At 33.7% G+C, this 13,452-nt stretch overlaps 1 protein-coding gene across 4 annotated transcripts; it reads right to left on the bottom strand.

The window, feature by feature from the left end:
- Positions 1 to 2,961: 2,961 nt before the first annotated feature.
- On the bottom strand, positions 2,962 to 13,105 carry LOC127138556 (uncharacterized). 4 transcript variants are annotated; one of them, XM_051065028.1, is made up of 13 exons: positions 12,945 to 13,105; positions 12,764 to 12,851; positions 12,235 to 12,314; positions 11,747 to 11,875; positions 11,196 to 11,490; positions 10,952 to 11,070; positions 10,281 to 10,413; positions 9,010 to 9,086; positions 5,313 to 5,510; positions 4,521 to 4,710; positions 4,202 to 4,380; positions 3,806 to 3,906; positions 2,962 to 3,378 (listed from the first exon to the last, which is right to left on the bottom strand). In XM_051065028.1, the coding sequence occupies exons 3-13, from the start codon at positions 12,304 to 12,306 to the stop codon at positions 3,228 to 3,230; spliced, it is 1,644 nt and encodes a 547-aa protein (XP_050920985.1). In that variant the 5' UTR covers positions 12,307 to 12,314; positions 12,764 to 12,851; positions 12,945 to 13,105; the 3' UTR covers positions 2,962 to 3,227. The 4 variants fall into 4 exon arrangements, with proteins under 4 accessions (XP_050920985.1, XP_050920984.1, XP_050920987.1 ...); XM_051065027.1 differs by lacking the exon at positions 12,764 to 12,851 and having other exon boundaries at positions 12,906 to 13,095; XM_051065030.1 differs by lacking the exon at positions 12,764 to 12,851 and having other exon boundaries at positions 12,909 to 13,095.
- Between the last annotated feature and the right edge of the window lie 347 nt (positions 13,106 to 13,452).

Here is a 13,452-nt window from a genome sequence, read left to right as displayed (position 1 = left end):
CAACAAAATAATAATAAAATAATAGAGAATAAAAAAATTATAATATTATTCCATAAAATAGAATTACACAATGATTGGTAAAAAATTTAATGACTCGTTCGATCGTAACACTCATCGGTTCCACACCCTCGCGCATTTGCTTGCTTTCGAGGTCTCACACAATTTTCCTAGGGTGTTTAAGGTCTTCTAGCATTCGCCTGAGTCAGAGGTGTTTGATGCGAGGTTCTTGAGATACTAAGAGACCCCAAACACTTCAGACAAATCGTAGGAGGTCTCGAAAGTGAATGCACTGAGGTGTGGAACCATCAGACGTTATGGTCGAGCGAATCATTAAATTTATTTCCAATCATTATGTAATTTTATTTTATGAAATAATATTATAATTTAATTTTTTTATTTCACATTATTACTTTAGAAAAATATAAAACTATCATAGGAGCCACAAGCAATGACGCATGCTCCCAAAAATTGCATGGATGCGCTAGTGTCATTGACATCAGATATAAGCATGTGTCACAGGCAATGGCGCCTAAGGCAAAAGTGTAAGTCCATGTATCACATGAAGTGGTGCATCGTTTAGTGGATGATTTTATTTTTGAAAAGTCGTTACTTTAGTATATATTTTAAAAATATGGTTATTTAAAAAAAATTAAATGTGGTTATTTTTAAAAAAGATCTTGAAATATTCTCTAACATTTATTTTTTAACACTATTTTTCTCGAGTTAAAGACAATGTTCGTCTCCTTAATCCAATTCAAATGATAAGAGTGTCCTACCTTAAAAAAATGAGAACACGGCGCTTGCTCGCGGGATGGCTTGAACAGAGTCGCAACCGAACTTTATTTATTCCCTAAGAGGGAAAGAGAAAATATCGATAAAACCCTTAAAAGAAAGGATAAGATATGATCATCGCAACCAGCGGGATGGCTTGAACAGAGTCGCAACCGAACTTTATTTATTCCCTAAGAGGGAAAGAGAAAATATCGATAAAACCCTTAAAAGAAAGGATAAGATATGATCATCGCAACCAATATTAGGGTCAGGGACAGAGCCAAAAATTTCGAGTAGTGGGATCAATAACCCTTTTATAAACAATATATTTTAATTTCATCTCAATGACTTGAAAGATATACTAACATTTTATTGTCTTAAATCGGGATCGTTATGAAGATTTTTCAATTCAAACTCGATTTTTTTTCATAAATGACCCCAATTTAAAGCTTCTATGTTCATAAGTGTTTGAGGATTAAAAGTCTATAATTCCTCTATTGATTTTCTTTTTAACAAAATTTTCATTGCTTATTACTAAAAATGAAAAGAAATAACACAATTAAAATCATATTAAAAAATGATTCATACTTATACTAAAAAATAGATACAAACACAACAATTTCAAACATTAGTAAAATCTCAAGTTCAATAAGGTAACAAAATATTTTATCTTTTATTACAATAATAAAATAAATAATAATTCATAAAGGTTAAAATTAAAAAAAGAAATCTTTTAGAATATCAACCATGAAAAAGAAATCAATATCAAAGAGGAAGAGTGAGCTATTTGTTTGTGCTTGAAAAAAGATCAAAAATAATTAATAAGAATGGAAAGAAAAAGTTGTTTATTTATTATTTTGTTAAAATTATTTATTTCATTTAATATATAAATATATTATTATTAATATTATATATTAAATAATAATAATTGTAGCGAGGGCATAGGCCCATCCTTTAAATAACCTGTCCCCGTCCCTAATCAGGGTTCGGGAGTCGATTACGCAAAGGGGAATGTATTAACATCTCTCACGTCGTTGTACTCAACGAGAACCGTTATTTTTATCTTTATTATGTGATTAAAGTTAATATAAAAGAAAAGTATTATTTACTTTTGAATTTTTAATGTAAAAGAACATGTTATTTCTTTTCTAGGTGGGACTAAATATTTTATCTTATTCAAAATGGTAGAATAAAAAGAACAATATTATCATAACTATTATTATTTCAATGTAAATCAATTATTATTACTAATCAACCTAAAACTTCTTGATAGAAACTTAACAAATAAAGACAAAACTAAAACAAAAATCAAAAATCAAATAGAACTTTATCTTATTTTAAAAAGGAATGCAAAGACATAGCTCCTTTCTAATCAATTAGAGCTAACCTTTTAATGAAAATCACAATAAATCTATGAACATTCATGCTAACAAGCACTCCATATGATTCAAGGGGATTCAAATATGGACATGTATGATATAAAAATGTATGTATGAATGAACACGGTGTGTGATAGATGTATGTATAAATGAATGGTAGTGTGATTCTAATTGATTACAATCAACTAAAAGAGGCCCAATGAAAATTCATAACAAAGAAAAACCCTAAGCAATCAAACTAATAAAGGTTAAATGAAATCCAAAAATAACACCTGAACGATAGAATGTATGGACTGATCAAAATAGGGAACATCAAACAAAGTGAATGTTAATCTTTGACTATGAAAAATGTGACCTTTATGACCAAATGAAAAGATTTTAAGGAATCTATTCAGATAGAGATGAATGGATAAATGTCTGGAAATGAATGAATGTCCATGAATGAATGGAGATAAATTAGGTAGGAGAAAATTCAGTGTATGAAAAAGAGCGAAAGCAAAGTCCAAGTTATTTATCTTTAAAGATCAAATTTTGGAAATTAGATTACTAAGTAAAAAAATGTTAGGTATATCTCACCATTTTATATGGATTTCATAGTCACATGAAATTTTATCAAATAAAAGAGCGAGTGATAGAGAGATGGTTAAAATAAAAGCGCTCCTTTGCTTATTAAGACACCCGTATTGCAACCATTCATTTCAAAGGTAAACGCAACGAATCTTATAAGAAAAGGTAACGCAATGAAAATGCTTTTCTCTAGGCGAATTGCAAGCATCTTAAATGGTAGGTTTATAAACTGGAAAGTAGAAACTTTTCAAAAGAATGCATGGTATCAATTGCTCCAGCAAAGAAAAATCTGGAACCAATCATTTTTCAACCCCATCAAAAAGATATTCTCAGCTGCCCTATCCCACCAACAAGCAAAGGCGTAGATCTATCAAGGCAAAACTTCATTCTGAATTTAATCAACAACAACCGAGTTTTATCCCACCGCTAAATGAGGTCTGCTCTGAAGTTAATCATCAACATATCAAAATCTAACCTATGGTCCAAATTACGAGCTTCAGCTAAGAGCAATTAGCCTGTGATGTCCTCAGCCATACACTTCTGTAGTTCATTCTTCAACATGTTGACCCCAGAACTGCATGAAATTGAAACAGAACGGGCGATTCGTCTTTGTAGATTTTTAAAATCCACTGCCATTTTTTCATCCCAATTGTAGTTTTCACTGAAAAGCGCAAAAATATCATGTCAGCAGAAGAAACATCATGATTTATGTCAGTAAATAACCAACTATAGCTTCTTTGGGTAACAGCTGAACACAGAGCTGGAGTTCCATTAGTCTCTACTAAAATCAATTGCTGCAATAACTTGGTTGTTTGGATAAAAAGTTTGATGGATAAGCGACTAGAATTGATTTTAAGAGAAAAAAATTCTTTAGCTTTTCTGTGAGTAGAAGAGTCGATTCTAAGAAGACTAAAATATTTATTTTACATCTCAAGTGATGATCCAAACAAAAATATTTTCTCTAAAATCACTTTAAGGACCATTACCAAACACAAATCAACTCTTTTACCCGCCACTTTTTTAAAATCAATTATTTTAACATCAATTATATTAAAAAAAACAAAGCAAATGGACTCTAAGGCCTTCACCTGTCATCAAGATCGATATCACCCATATTGTCCACCATGTCATCGAAGATGTCTTTAAGATCTCCAAGAACTTCCAGCTCATTTTCCAAGTTTCCTTGCAACTGTAGAAGAAAAATATTTTATAGATTAAAATTTGGGGAACTATGAAATATTAAAACTTTATGTCAAAAAATAAAAGTAATGTTTTAAATACAGTAGGAATTTTGCCTAATATGTGTTCAAATAAGCATTTTAAGGGCATTTAATTTAATATTTTCTTTCTCTGCAGGTCAAACAAATTAAACTACGCATAGCATAAAAAAACTTTAGGTAAATTTCACAACAGCAGAATGTTAATGATACGTGAAATATAGAAGTTTGATAACAAATAAAAATTGCAGGGCGGAAGAAGAGTACAAATGTCTTTGTTTGCAGCACGGAACTTCGAGATCTCCGAAGATGATCCAATAATGGAGAGGGAAGGCCATAATGGAATATGCTGTGATTGTTGGAGAGCCAAGTACCACGCACCATGTGAGTTGTCCAGTTGGACACAGGCTTATGCTCAATAGAATCAACATCAGAACTATCAATGTCTGCAAATGACAGTTAGGATATCTATTTTACAGAGTACCAGCCCAGCAAACTTACAACAAAGACCCATTAAATTCTGCAAGGGATGTTACTTGAGAATTGAGATATGTATGGATAGAAAGAAATAGGGAAATAATGTTACCTAAAGGAATGACATCATACGGGTTGTTTCCTTGAGGTAAGAAACCGTAAAACGTAATAAAATGAGAGCTAGAGAAGTTCCCGTAGCTTAAGCAGCATTCTACTCCAGATCTGCATGGTCTTGATAGACAAAATTTCAATGAATTTGTTGAAGGATCTACTTTGCCATAGTGCATAATATGTGGGTGCAGCTGTTGTCAGAACCAAAAGTGAAGTAAGAAAAATAACATATAGGGGTCCCAAACGCTGCGTGGTAATAGTGCAAATTCTCAGGCAACTCGCGAACAAGAAAAATAATGAGGGTACAATCAACCATACAAACCAGAAAATCATCTTTAGGTAGTAAAACCAGGCAATTTGAAAGCAAGTAAGCAATTGTAAAACACCGTCGCTAGATATCATAGAACAGCTCACTTCAGTACAGAAATTAACAAACAATTTGTAAATTTCATCAGGCATGGTGGGTGCCATCAACTTGCATTTATGATCTTAAATCTAAATATACAGAAAACTAGGTAATGCCAGCCCAGTCCAAGAAGAATGCTATTCTTGAAAAGGTAATTTAACAGAAATATTATTTTGAAATTCCATTATCTTTAGCTTCCCTGTTGGAAGTGATAAATACACTATTCAAAAACACTTTACCTAAATATTAAAAATGAAGACGGGAGAGAAAAATGAAAGACAGAGGAGGGAGGGGAAGAAAATGAAAGACAGGAGGAAGAGAGAAAAAAATAATGAGAATTTACATACAACCATAAACATATCAACACAAAAAGGAGAATTTACTTACTGAGTGATTAAGAAAGCCAGCAAGAGGGATCAAACATGTCCTCAACTTTCCATCTGAATACATTATCTTCATGCTATTGGAATACCAAAGCTCACAGGCCCATAGAAATTTCTCCCACGTGTACAGCTCTGGAGGAAATATATCAGGAAAGCCATTGCACAGAGCAGGAACCAACTCATCATACTGAGCATGCAGATGCTGCCACAAAAAAGAAAGAACACGTAAATACCATTCGTTAAATGCAGGTAGAGGTGCTCATGGACAGATTTCTCCAAAATCCAAACCAAATCCATCTTCTATCCATTTATATGGTTTGGATATTAAATCCAACCACTTTTTTTCTCTTGGGATCCAGTTCAAAATGGGTTTACAAACAGTTAAGGCATGAAACCAAATTTAAAACTGGCTGTGTAGAAATGTTACATCTCCAAGGATTTGAGAAAGCTCCAAATTTTACCCACTTGAGGGATGTACAGTTCTTCACTCCTTCCACGTGGCAGATGATCAAACACATCAGTGAAGTGTTGAAAAGAACCATACACAAACATGTTTGTCATCCTATTTCCACATCCAACCAAAGTTTTTTTACTTTATATTAATTGGTCATGTGAATTGAACCAAACCAAACACCTACGTTGCTTGTTTATCCCACACAGGCACATATGAATTAATCATAAGTCAATTCACTATCATTGTCGTTACATCACATTATCAAGAACCAAACTAAGCATTAAATCATGGAAAAAAATATAAATATAGAACCATGGCTATAGGTCTCTCCTTGCAGCATCACACAGTCACAAGTTGCATGTAGTTTTTAACCTTTCACTTTTTAATAGCACGTGCATTGTTTCATTTTGAGTCTTGACACAATATGATGTCATTCAAAATGAAAAGTAATTCAAATCCTATTATCCGTAAAATTAAAATAAGGTTGTTCATTTTAATTGGATAAGTAGCTCAACCATAACCATATCCAAATTCAGATAAATGCAATTATGTTTATAATCCAATCCATATCATGCTCTTGCTGGATACCCATATCCATACTTAGATATCCAAAATCAAAAAGAGGAACCACAAGGAAAACGTTGTCTTTCTCCATTGCTGACTTTAATTCTCATGCTTGTCTCCCAACCTCTCTCTATTGGATATGGTGGATTTGGTTGTTTCCCGCTGCAGGAGTACTAGTTATACTACAACCTGCAATCTTTCCTATGAATAAATATTATAATAAATCTCTCTTTTCTTTTATGCAGCAGCTTTTAGTACTATAAGTAGAAGTAATCAGTAATAAACATGTACAAAGATGTGAATATTATCACACCTGAGTGATTGACAATTTGACACTTCATGAAAGAGAATAGATAAGAGCGCAAGTGGTGCTAGTTATTATCCATTTGGATAAATTATATTTCCATTCCCTAACAGATTAATATATGCTCTATTTTAATGTGAGCAAACCTCTTCGAGGTAGTTTTGTCTCTCTGCAACTCTTGGCATCAGAGTAGTTAGTTTTAAACTTTCAACAATTTTGGAACTTTACAAGGTGGAACAAACTTTTCAGATACAAACCCAAGATATCATGGGTGATCAAAGCTTTATTTCACCTTCTAAAGTTCCAATTTTCCAAAGTTAACGTATTCAAAATTAGCTAAAGATGACATTAGTAATATGTAAAGACTATGCTACCCTTCCTAAGCACAGTTAGCTCACTATATAATCTCTCCCAAAGAGAGTTGTAACTAACTTTTGAGATCACAATGAAATCAAAACAGAATTGTAACAGAAAGAATCTCTCTCTTCTTCTCTCTCTCTCTTCATTTCTCACTTTGATATATGGTATCAAGAGTTTCTTCGATCCTCAACAATGTCTGAAGTCAGTTCCTCGCAAGTGCAAACTGTGCTCAGCTCGAATTTGAAGAATATTTTCAAGACCTTTGCACAACAGGTTACGATCAAACTTGATGAAGAAAATTTTCGCTCATGGAAGCAGCAAGTTGAAGGCAATGTTCGAACACACAAGCTTCATTGATTTCTCATTAATCCGGTGATTCCTGCGCACTATCTCAAAGAAACCGATTGCAGCAATGATGTCGAAAATCCGGCGTATCTCACATAGGAGCAACAGAACTTGTTGCTGTTCACTTGGTTGCTTACTACCTTGTCTAATTCCGTCCTTCCTTGTGTGGCTCGCTGTGTTCAGTCGCACCAAGTTTGGGACGAAATTCACAAGTTCATGTTTGCGCACATCAATGCGAAATCTAGACAACTCAGATCGGAATTGAAGAACATCACAAATGTGAGAAATCCGTTTCTGAATATCTAGCTAGGATTCAGCTATAGTTGATGTTTTGGACTCCATAGATGATCCTGTGTCACATCGTGACCGGTTAGAAGCTATTCTAGATGGACTACCTGATGAGTATAACACACTTGCATCTATAGTTCAATATCCTCCTACTATGTGCTCTAATATTGAAGTTGAGTCCATGTTACTTTCACACGAATCTAAGCTGGAAAAGGTCAAGAAAACTGTTGTTACTGAACCTATGAGTATTAATCTCACTCAAGGAAGTGTCCCTGCTTCAGACAGTCATCCTAATCCAGTTTCTGCTCAAAACGTCAACAATAATCCGTGGAATGCTCAAAATCCTAATCCTAATCCTAATCATTGGAATGAGAACCAGTTCTCTGGTGGATCTCAGTTTAATGGCAGACATAAAGCTTCACGTGGTGTCGCCACACGAATCGTGGCAGAGGAGGCCGGTTTTCTGGTCGCTTCAGAGTTCAATGTCAGGTCTGCTTTAAGCCAGGGCATGATGCAAGCATTTGTTATCACAGACACTCTTCTATGATGCCTGTGATGTCTGCACCTGGGAATGCCTCTTGTGAAGAAACAGAAAGAAAATGTTTGTGAATGTGCTTGAGATGCTTTGCTCTCAGCATAAGGCTTAATTTATAATCATATAGTTACAACTTACAAGGGTAATAATAATTATGTGCAATTTACAAGAAAGGAATTAAACTAATACAGTACTACCAAGATACATAGAACTTAGTATGCAATGAATTAACTACTTGAAAAATGCAGAATTAACTACTTGAAAATGCAGAATTAAATTATTTTAATTTCCAACACTTCCCCCTCAAGCTGGTGAATAGGTATTCTCCATTCCCAACTTGGACACAATTTTTTTAAAATAGACAGCTCAATCCTTTGGTGAAGACATCCGCAAGTTGACCTTGTGAAGGAACATAAGGAGTGCAGATCAAACCGCAATCAAGTTTCTCTTCGATAAAATGTCTATCCACTTCAATGTGTTTTGTTCGGTCATGCTGAACTGGATTGTTAGTTATACTTAGGGTAGATGGATATCATGTATAAATAGAAAAAAATAAGGATAGAAGAAGAGAGTTCTATACATTTGATAGCTCACGAGTGAAAGGGGACATCCTTAGAGGAGAGACTTCTCATGCATTCTATAAAAGAGTTGTCTCTCTATCTTTATTTCTATCTCTCTCCATTGTTTCTATCAATATTCCATTTCAATCTCTCCATGTTTCTTAACAAGATCAATAACCTAAATACTGAATAAACTAATCAGTGAAGTTTAATAGGTTTACTACATCTCAAAGGAAGGCAGAACTTTCAATCTAGAAATAATAAAAAGGTCAGAACCTGGGTATAACTTACCTCTCTTGCTTGCATTATCTCTTCAAACAGCAAGGTTCCATCTAACATTGTAATCGCCTCAATACCGAAACTCAATCCTGCAAATTAAGTATCAGACATATTTGAAAAACATGTGAAAGAAAATATTATAAATGTCAGTGGATAGTGATTTCATAGGTATATGCTATATACCTTAATGTTACACCTTTCTTTACCTCAGCCTATCTAATTAGCCTAGGTACCTGGTTAACCTTGTTCTTGATATATCATTTGTGCACTCAATGGTTGCAATACATTCGGACATAGATTTCAGAACACACCGGGAGATGATGAACAAATAGTTCATAATGTCATTTGATAAGAATGAGCTTGTTAATAACTATAATTTGAGCATGTAACAAAGAACATGGCAAACAGTCAGGTCAATCCAAGAAAAACTGGCTAATAGACACACATCATCTGACGCACAAAACTCAACCTCATCGTAGGCTTGTACTTCCTGTTCAATCATCACTTAGTTCATCCATTTGGTAGATGGCATATATAATTGTATAATATCTATAGTTAAAATTTACCTTATCAAACAACCAAGACCCACTTTTTTTATATGTTAATCCTTCGTGATCCTTCAGTCTTGATAGACTTTCAATAACCATGAGATAGTCAAGTTGTTTTGTTATAATATCCTTAAAAGTGCATCAGTAAACCCTGATGTGTGATTGAATAAACCATCAATTAAAACTTGATTGGATCACTTGCATCTCACAATATTTCATCAAGTATCGTAAAACAAGCAAGGCCTGTTTGTCACGAAGTCTCTTTTTACCATGAAGCAAGCAACTTCACAAGGATAATGTCTCTCAACAGAAACCTACAAGTTATGACAAAGTATCCACTTCCTCAAGCTTAACAGTAAAGTCATACCACTCTAGTATGTAAGGCCAAAAAAGAAACACTGAAGCATAAAAATTGTACTTCACACCCAAAACTCTCGCTTCCCCTAACAACTCGAAAACCACCAAATTAACCATTTTTCATAGACCATTTAAAAGGACATGAAAAATAAGAAGTATTGTCTATGATTACCACTGGTTTCTAGAGAGGGAAAATAGGCATGTACATGTTAGCCATAGAGATCATAAAATGAACAAAATTTACGAGTTAATTCTTCTAGTATAAAGGTTGTCCTGTGCATCACAATGACTTGCAAGTTGCAATACTAGTGATTCATATAAAAATTGCATCTATGTATGTGCATATGCATAAAGCATGCCATAGTCAAGTAAACTAACCTGTATTAAATTTTTCTGGAAGTGTGTCAAAGTATAATTTGAATTTTGAATCACAGTTGTATTTCTCTTTCATACTCCATAGTAGCAATATTGTCTCAGATGATATGCCATCAACCTCTTTTAAGACTTGATACTGAATTGGATAAGGAAAATTATTAGTTACTAAAAATGCAATGGAGCGAACATATGATATTTGTCCTTCTCAATTTATTTTAAGCAATGTTCTTGAATATCGGCCACGACGAAAATCAGTGACGGTTTTTGAGCTCGCCACGGTGGCCGATATTGCGGGCTTTTCCACCATAATCCACTATGATGGTTCCACAAAGTGGCCAGTATGACAGTATTTTGGCTCTCCGTCATGGACTGCCCATCTGCCATCAACAATACTGATTTAAGAAAATAATGTTGCTTGGGATGTATATGTATATGTATATCCATACTAAATCAAAGGGGTCATTTTTCAATTATGTTGTAAATCGTCCCAACAAAGAAAGAGTGGTTGCTTCTATTTGGTAAGGATGGATACTTTAAGTTGCACCCTATGGGATATTTATATTTGCAAAACAGAAGATAAGTGAGATGCAGCATAAAAATGGTATTTATATTTAATTCGACTAAAACAATATAGCACCATTTTAAATAAAATACTTTTTTTGAAGGGCACATACCATATCAGTTTCAAGCACAAGCTCCTCGGAAATGATAAGGGGCACAGGAATTTCTATAGCAATATCTCCAACTTTTAGATCTTCCCCTCCTATCATTCCCCGTCCTGCTCCTTCAACATCTGTGTAGATTAAGGTGAGAAGAAATCTATAATACACATCTTAAAGATAATACATGAGCAAATGAAAGAAAAATGTTCTCAAATGAGAAAGCAATTGAAAGACACAGAATTTCAATGAAACTTACAGGCTATTTTTAATTGTGCCTTTACACCATGGCTTTTACCCCACTCAATCAGGTGTTCTTCTTTCTCACAAATGTGGTGCTTTTCAATTCCTTCCTTCGTATTTTTTTGCTCCCAAAAATCAGAAATTAAATCAAGAACCATTTGACGTAACCCTTGCAGGATATTTGTATGGGAATGTGTACAACTAGAAAGTGATTTATCAGTGACCAAAACAATTGAATTGAGAGCCTCCAACTCATTCCTGGGGCTGTAAAACTCCACTGATGCATCGTCTTCAGCAAAATAGAGTTCTAGCTGAAGCCCAGTAAAATCAGTTAATTCATGAGTACTACTTGATGTCCCAAAAGAATGAAAGTGCAGTGCATTTCACTTTTCTACTAGTTAAATAGACAAGATATTTAGATCGCATATTACTTGAAGAGTAAAAAGAATTTGTAACAATAAGATGTGTGGGGAATCCAAAGAAGATTACCACAACCCCCTAACTAGAGTTGCTCCTTAGAATGATGCCGATTATCTGGCAGAGTCAGAGAGAAGAAAAGAAAGTAACCTCATTTAACTGTATGACTCTTGCAATCTGAAGTAAGATCTTTACGATATCATTCATCCTAGGAAGTTCTGGAGTGCACCGGAGAAATATCCGTTCCTTGGGACTGAACCCTTTACACTGTAATAGTTTCTGATAAAACAATCCAAATTAGTCATTACACTAGTAATACCTTGGCACTTAGTTGAATAAATCATAAACAGTTAAGGGAATCCCCGATAGATATAAACTAGAGGGGGATATTAGCATAGCTTAGTCAATTCGAAATCATATTGCCTTGAATAACATTGGAGTAGTTTGCTTCTCTTAATTGCTTAATTTTTCTTGTATTTGAAACACCTTAATTTGAACAGTTACAAAAGAAATTATATAAACTTTAAAGGAAATTTTATAACAAACACAAATTTGCTATAAGCTATAAAGATTAGAAAGAAAAAAAGAATTAAACTTAAACAACAATTAAAAAAACCTCAATTATCCTATATTTTTACCTTCTTTTCATCAAAGAAAGGATCCTTTTCAGATAACTGAAGAACAATTGAGCATTCCTCATCAGTATCCATGACTTCAACTGCAGTCAATAATTTGAAGTCAGACAATAATCACAAGTCAATAATACAACCATAATAATTCTAGATACCGTAAGGTAATGAAGATTTCCTCATTGATACCTAATTAAGCACAGACACCGGAAACACGGCACCAACACTGACATGTCGACACCGATAATAATTTTAAAAAATTAATTAATTAAACATAATCACAAGTGTCACTGTCGGTTTCGGATACTGACGCACCATTTTTTCCGAGGTGTCGATGCTATGGAGTTGATCAGTAATCACTGTAACTGATTTATCATTAGCAACTAAAATCAGAAATATCATATCTCAATCAAATCATTTTCATTCCAACATATTCGTGCATATAAAAACCCTAGGCAATGGCATTCTAGTACGTAATTAACACACTAACAGAGAATTGAATTGAATTGAATTTAATATATGCGAGAAGTTGAAATACAAATTGAACTTCAGCAATTCTTGTGAAGAACTCAATCGATAGATACAGTATAATGAATGCGCATTCTCTTTGATGGATAGGTTTTTCTCTGAAAGAGTAAACGAAGACGAAATGAGGTTAAAATTGAAGAAAACGAAACTACCACAATACAGTATGGTTCAAAAGAAGTTGCAGCGGTTACTTCAGAGAAGCTCCAAAGAGAAAAGTTCACTTCGGCGTTCTATCGGAGCTGAAGCCGCCGGTGAAGTGAGTAAGAGAATTTGAGCGGCAAAAAAGAGTTTGTTCGGAGCTTTGCCCTCACGGCCTCCGAAATCATATGAAGTTAGAAATTTAATACTTCGTTTAAAAATATATATTTTTAGAGTTAAATATGTTACTGGTAATGTAAATAACCAAAAATCTGATTTAGTTAATCTTTTATTTTTAAAGAATGGTTTTATAAAGTTTTCTGTCTTTTTTTTTTCTCTACCAAGCTTTCGTGTATAATTAGGTGACAATTTTTATTAAAAAAATGGTAAATAATTAATTTTTACATTGAAAAGTTTTTACAATTAGTTGACCGGTCATTATTTATTACTAAAAAATTGCATAATCGTTCAAGAATTGGAATGTTTTATTCTTTGTGTTCATAACATAATTCCTCATTTACTTCTTGTAGTTCAGGATCGGTTGCAGTCCTAATCACACTC

Source organism: Lathyrus oleraceus, chromosome 4, assembly GCF_024323335.1.
Source record: "Lathyrus oleraceus cultivar Zhongwan6 chromosome 4, CAAS_Psat_ZW6_1.0, whole genome shotgun sequence".
Lineage (NCBI taxonomy): Eukaryota > Viridiplantae > Streptophyta > Magnoliopsida > Fabales > Fabaceae > Lathyrus > Lathyrus oleraceus.
This window is presented reverse-complemented; position numbering and strand designations above follow the sequence as displayed.

Excerpts from the sequence above, each read along its gene's own strand:
- LOC127138556 (XM_051065028.1), bottom strand. The coding sequence starts at position 12,306 with ATGGATACTGATGAGGAATGCTCAATTGTTCTTCAGTTATCTGAAAAG. Across the intron at positions 10,414-10,951 it reads TTGTGCTTGAAACTGATATG|TATCAAGTCTTAAAAGAGGT; the intron begins GTATGTGCCCTT and ends TATCCAATTCAG. Across the intron at positions 3,379-3,805 it reads GATATCGATCTTGATGACAG|TGAAAACTACAATTGGGATG; the intron begins GTGAAGGCCTTA and ends TGCGCTTTTCAG.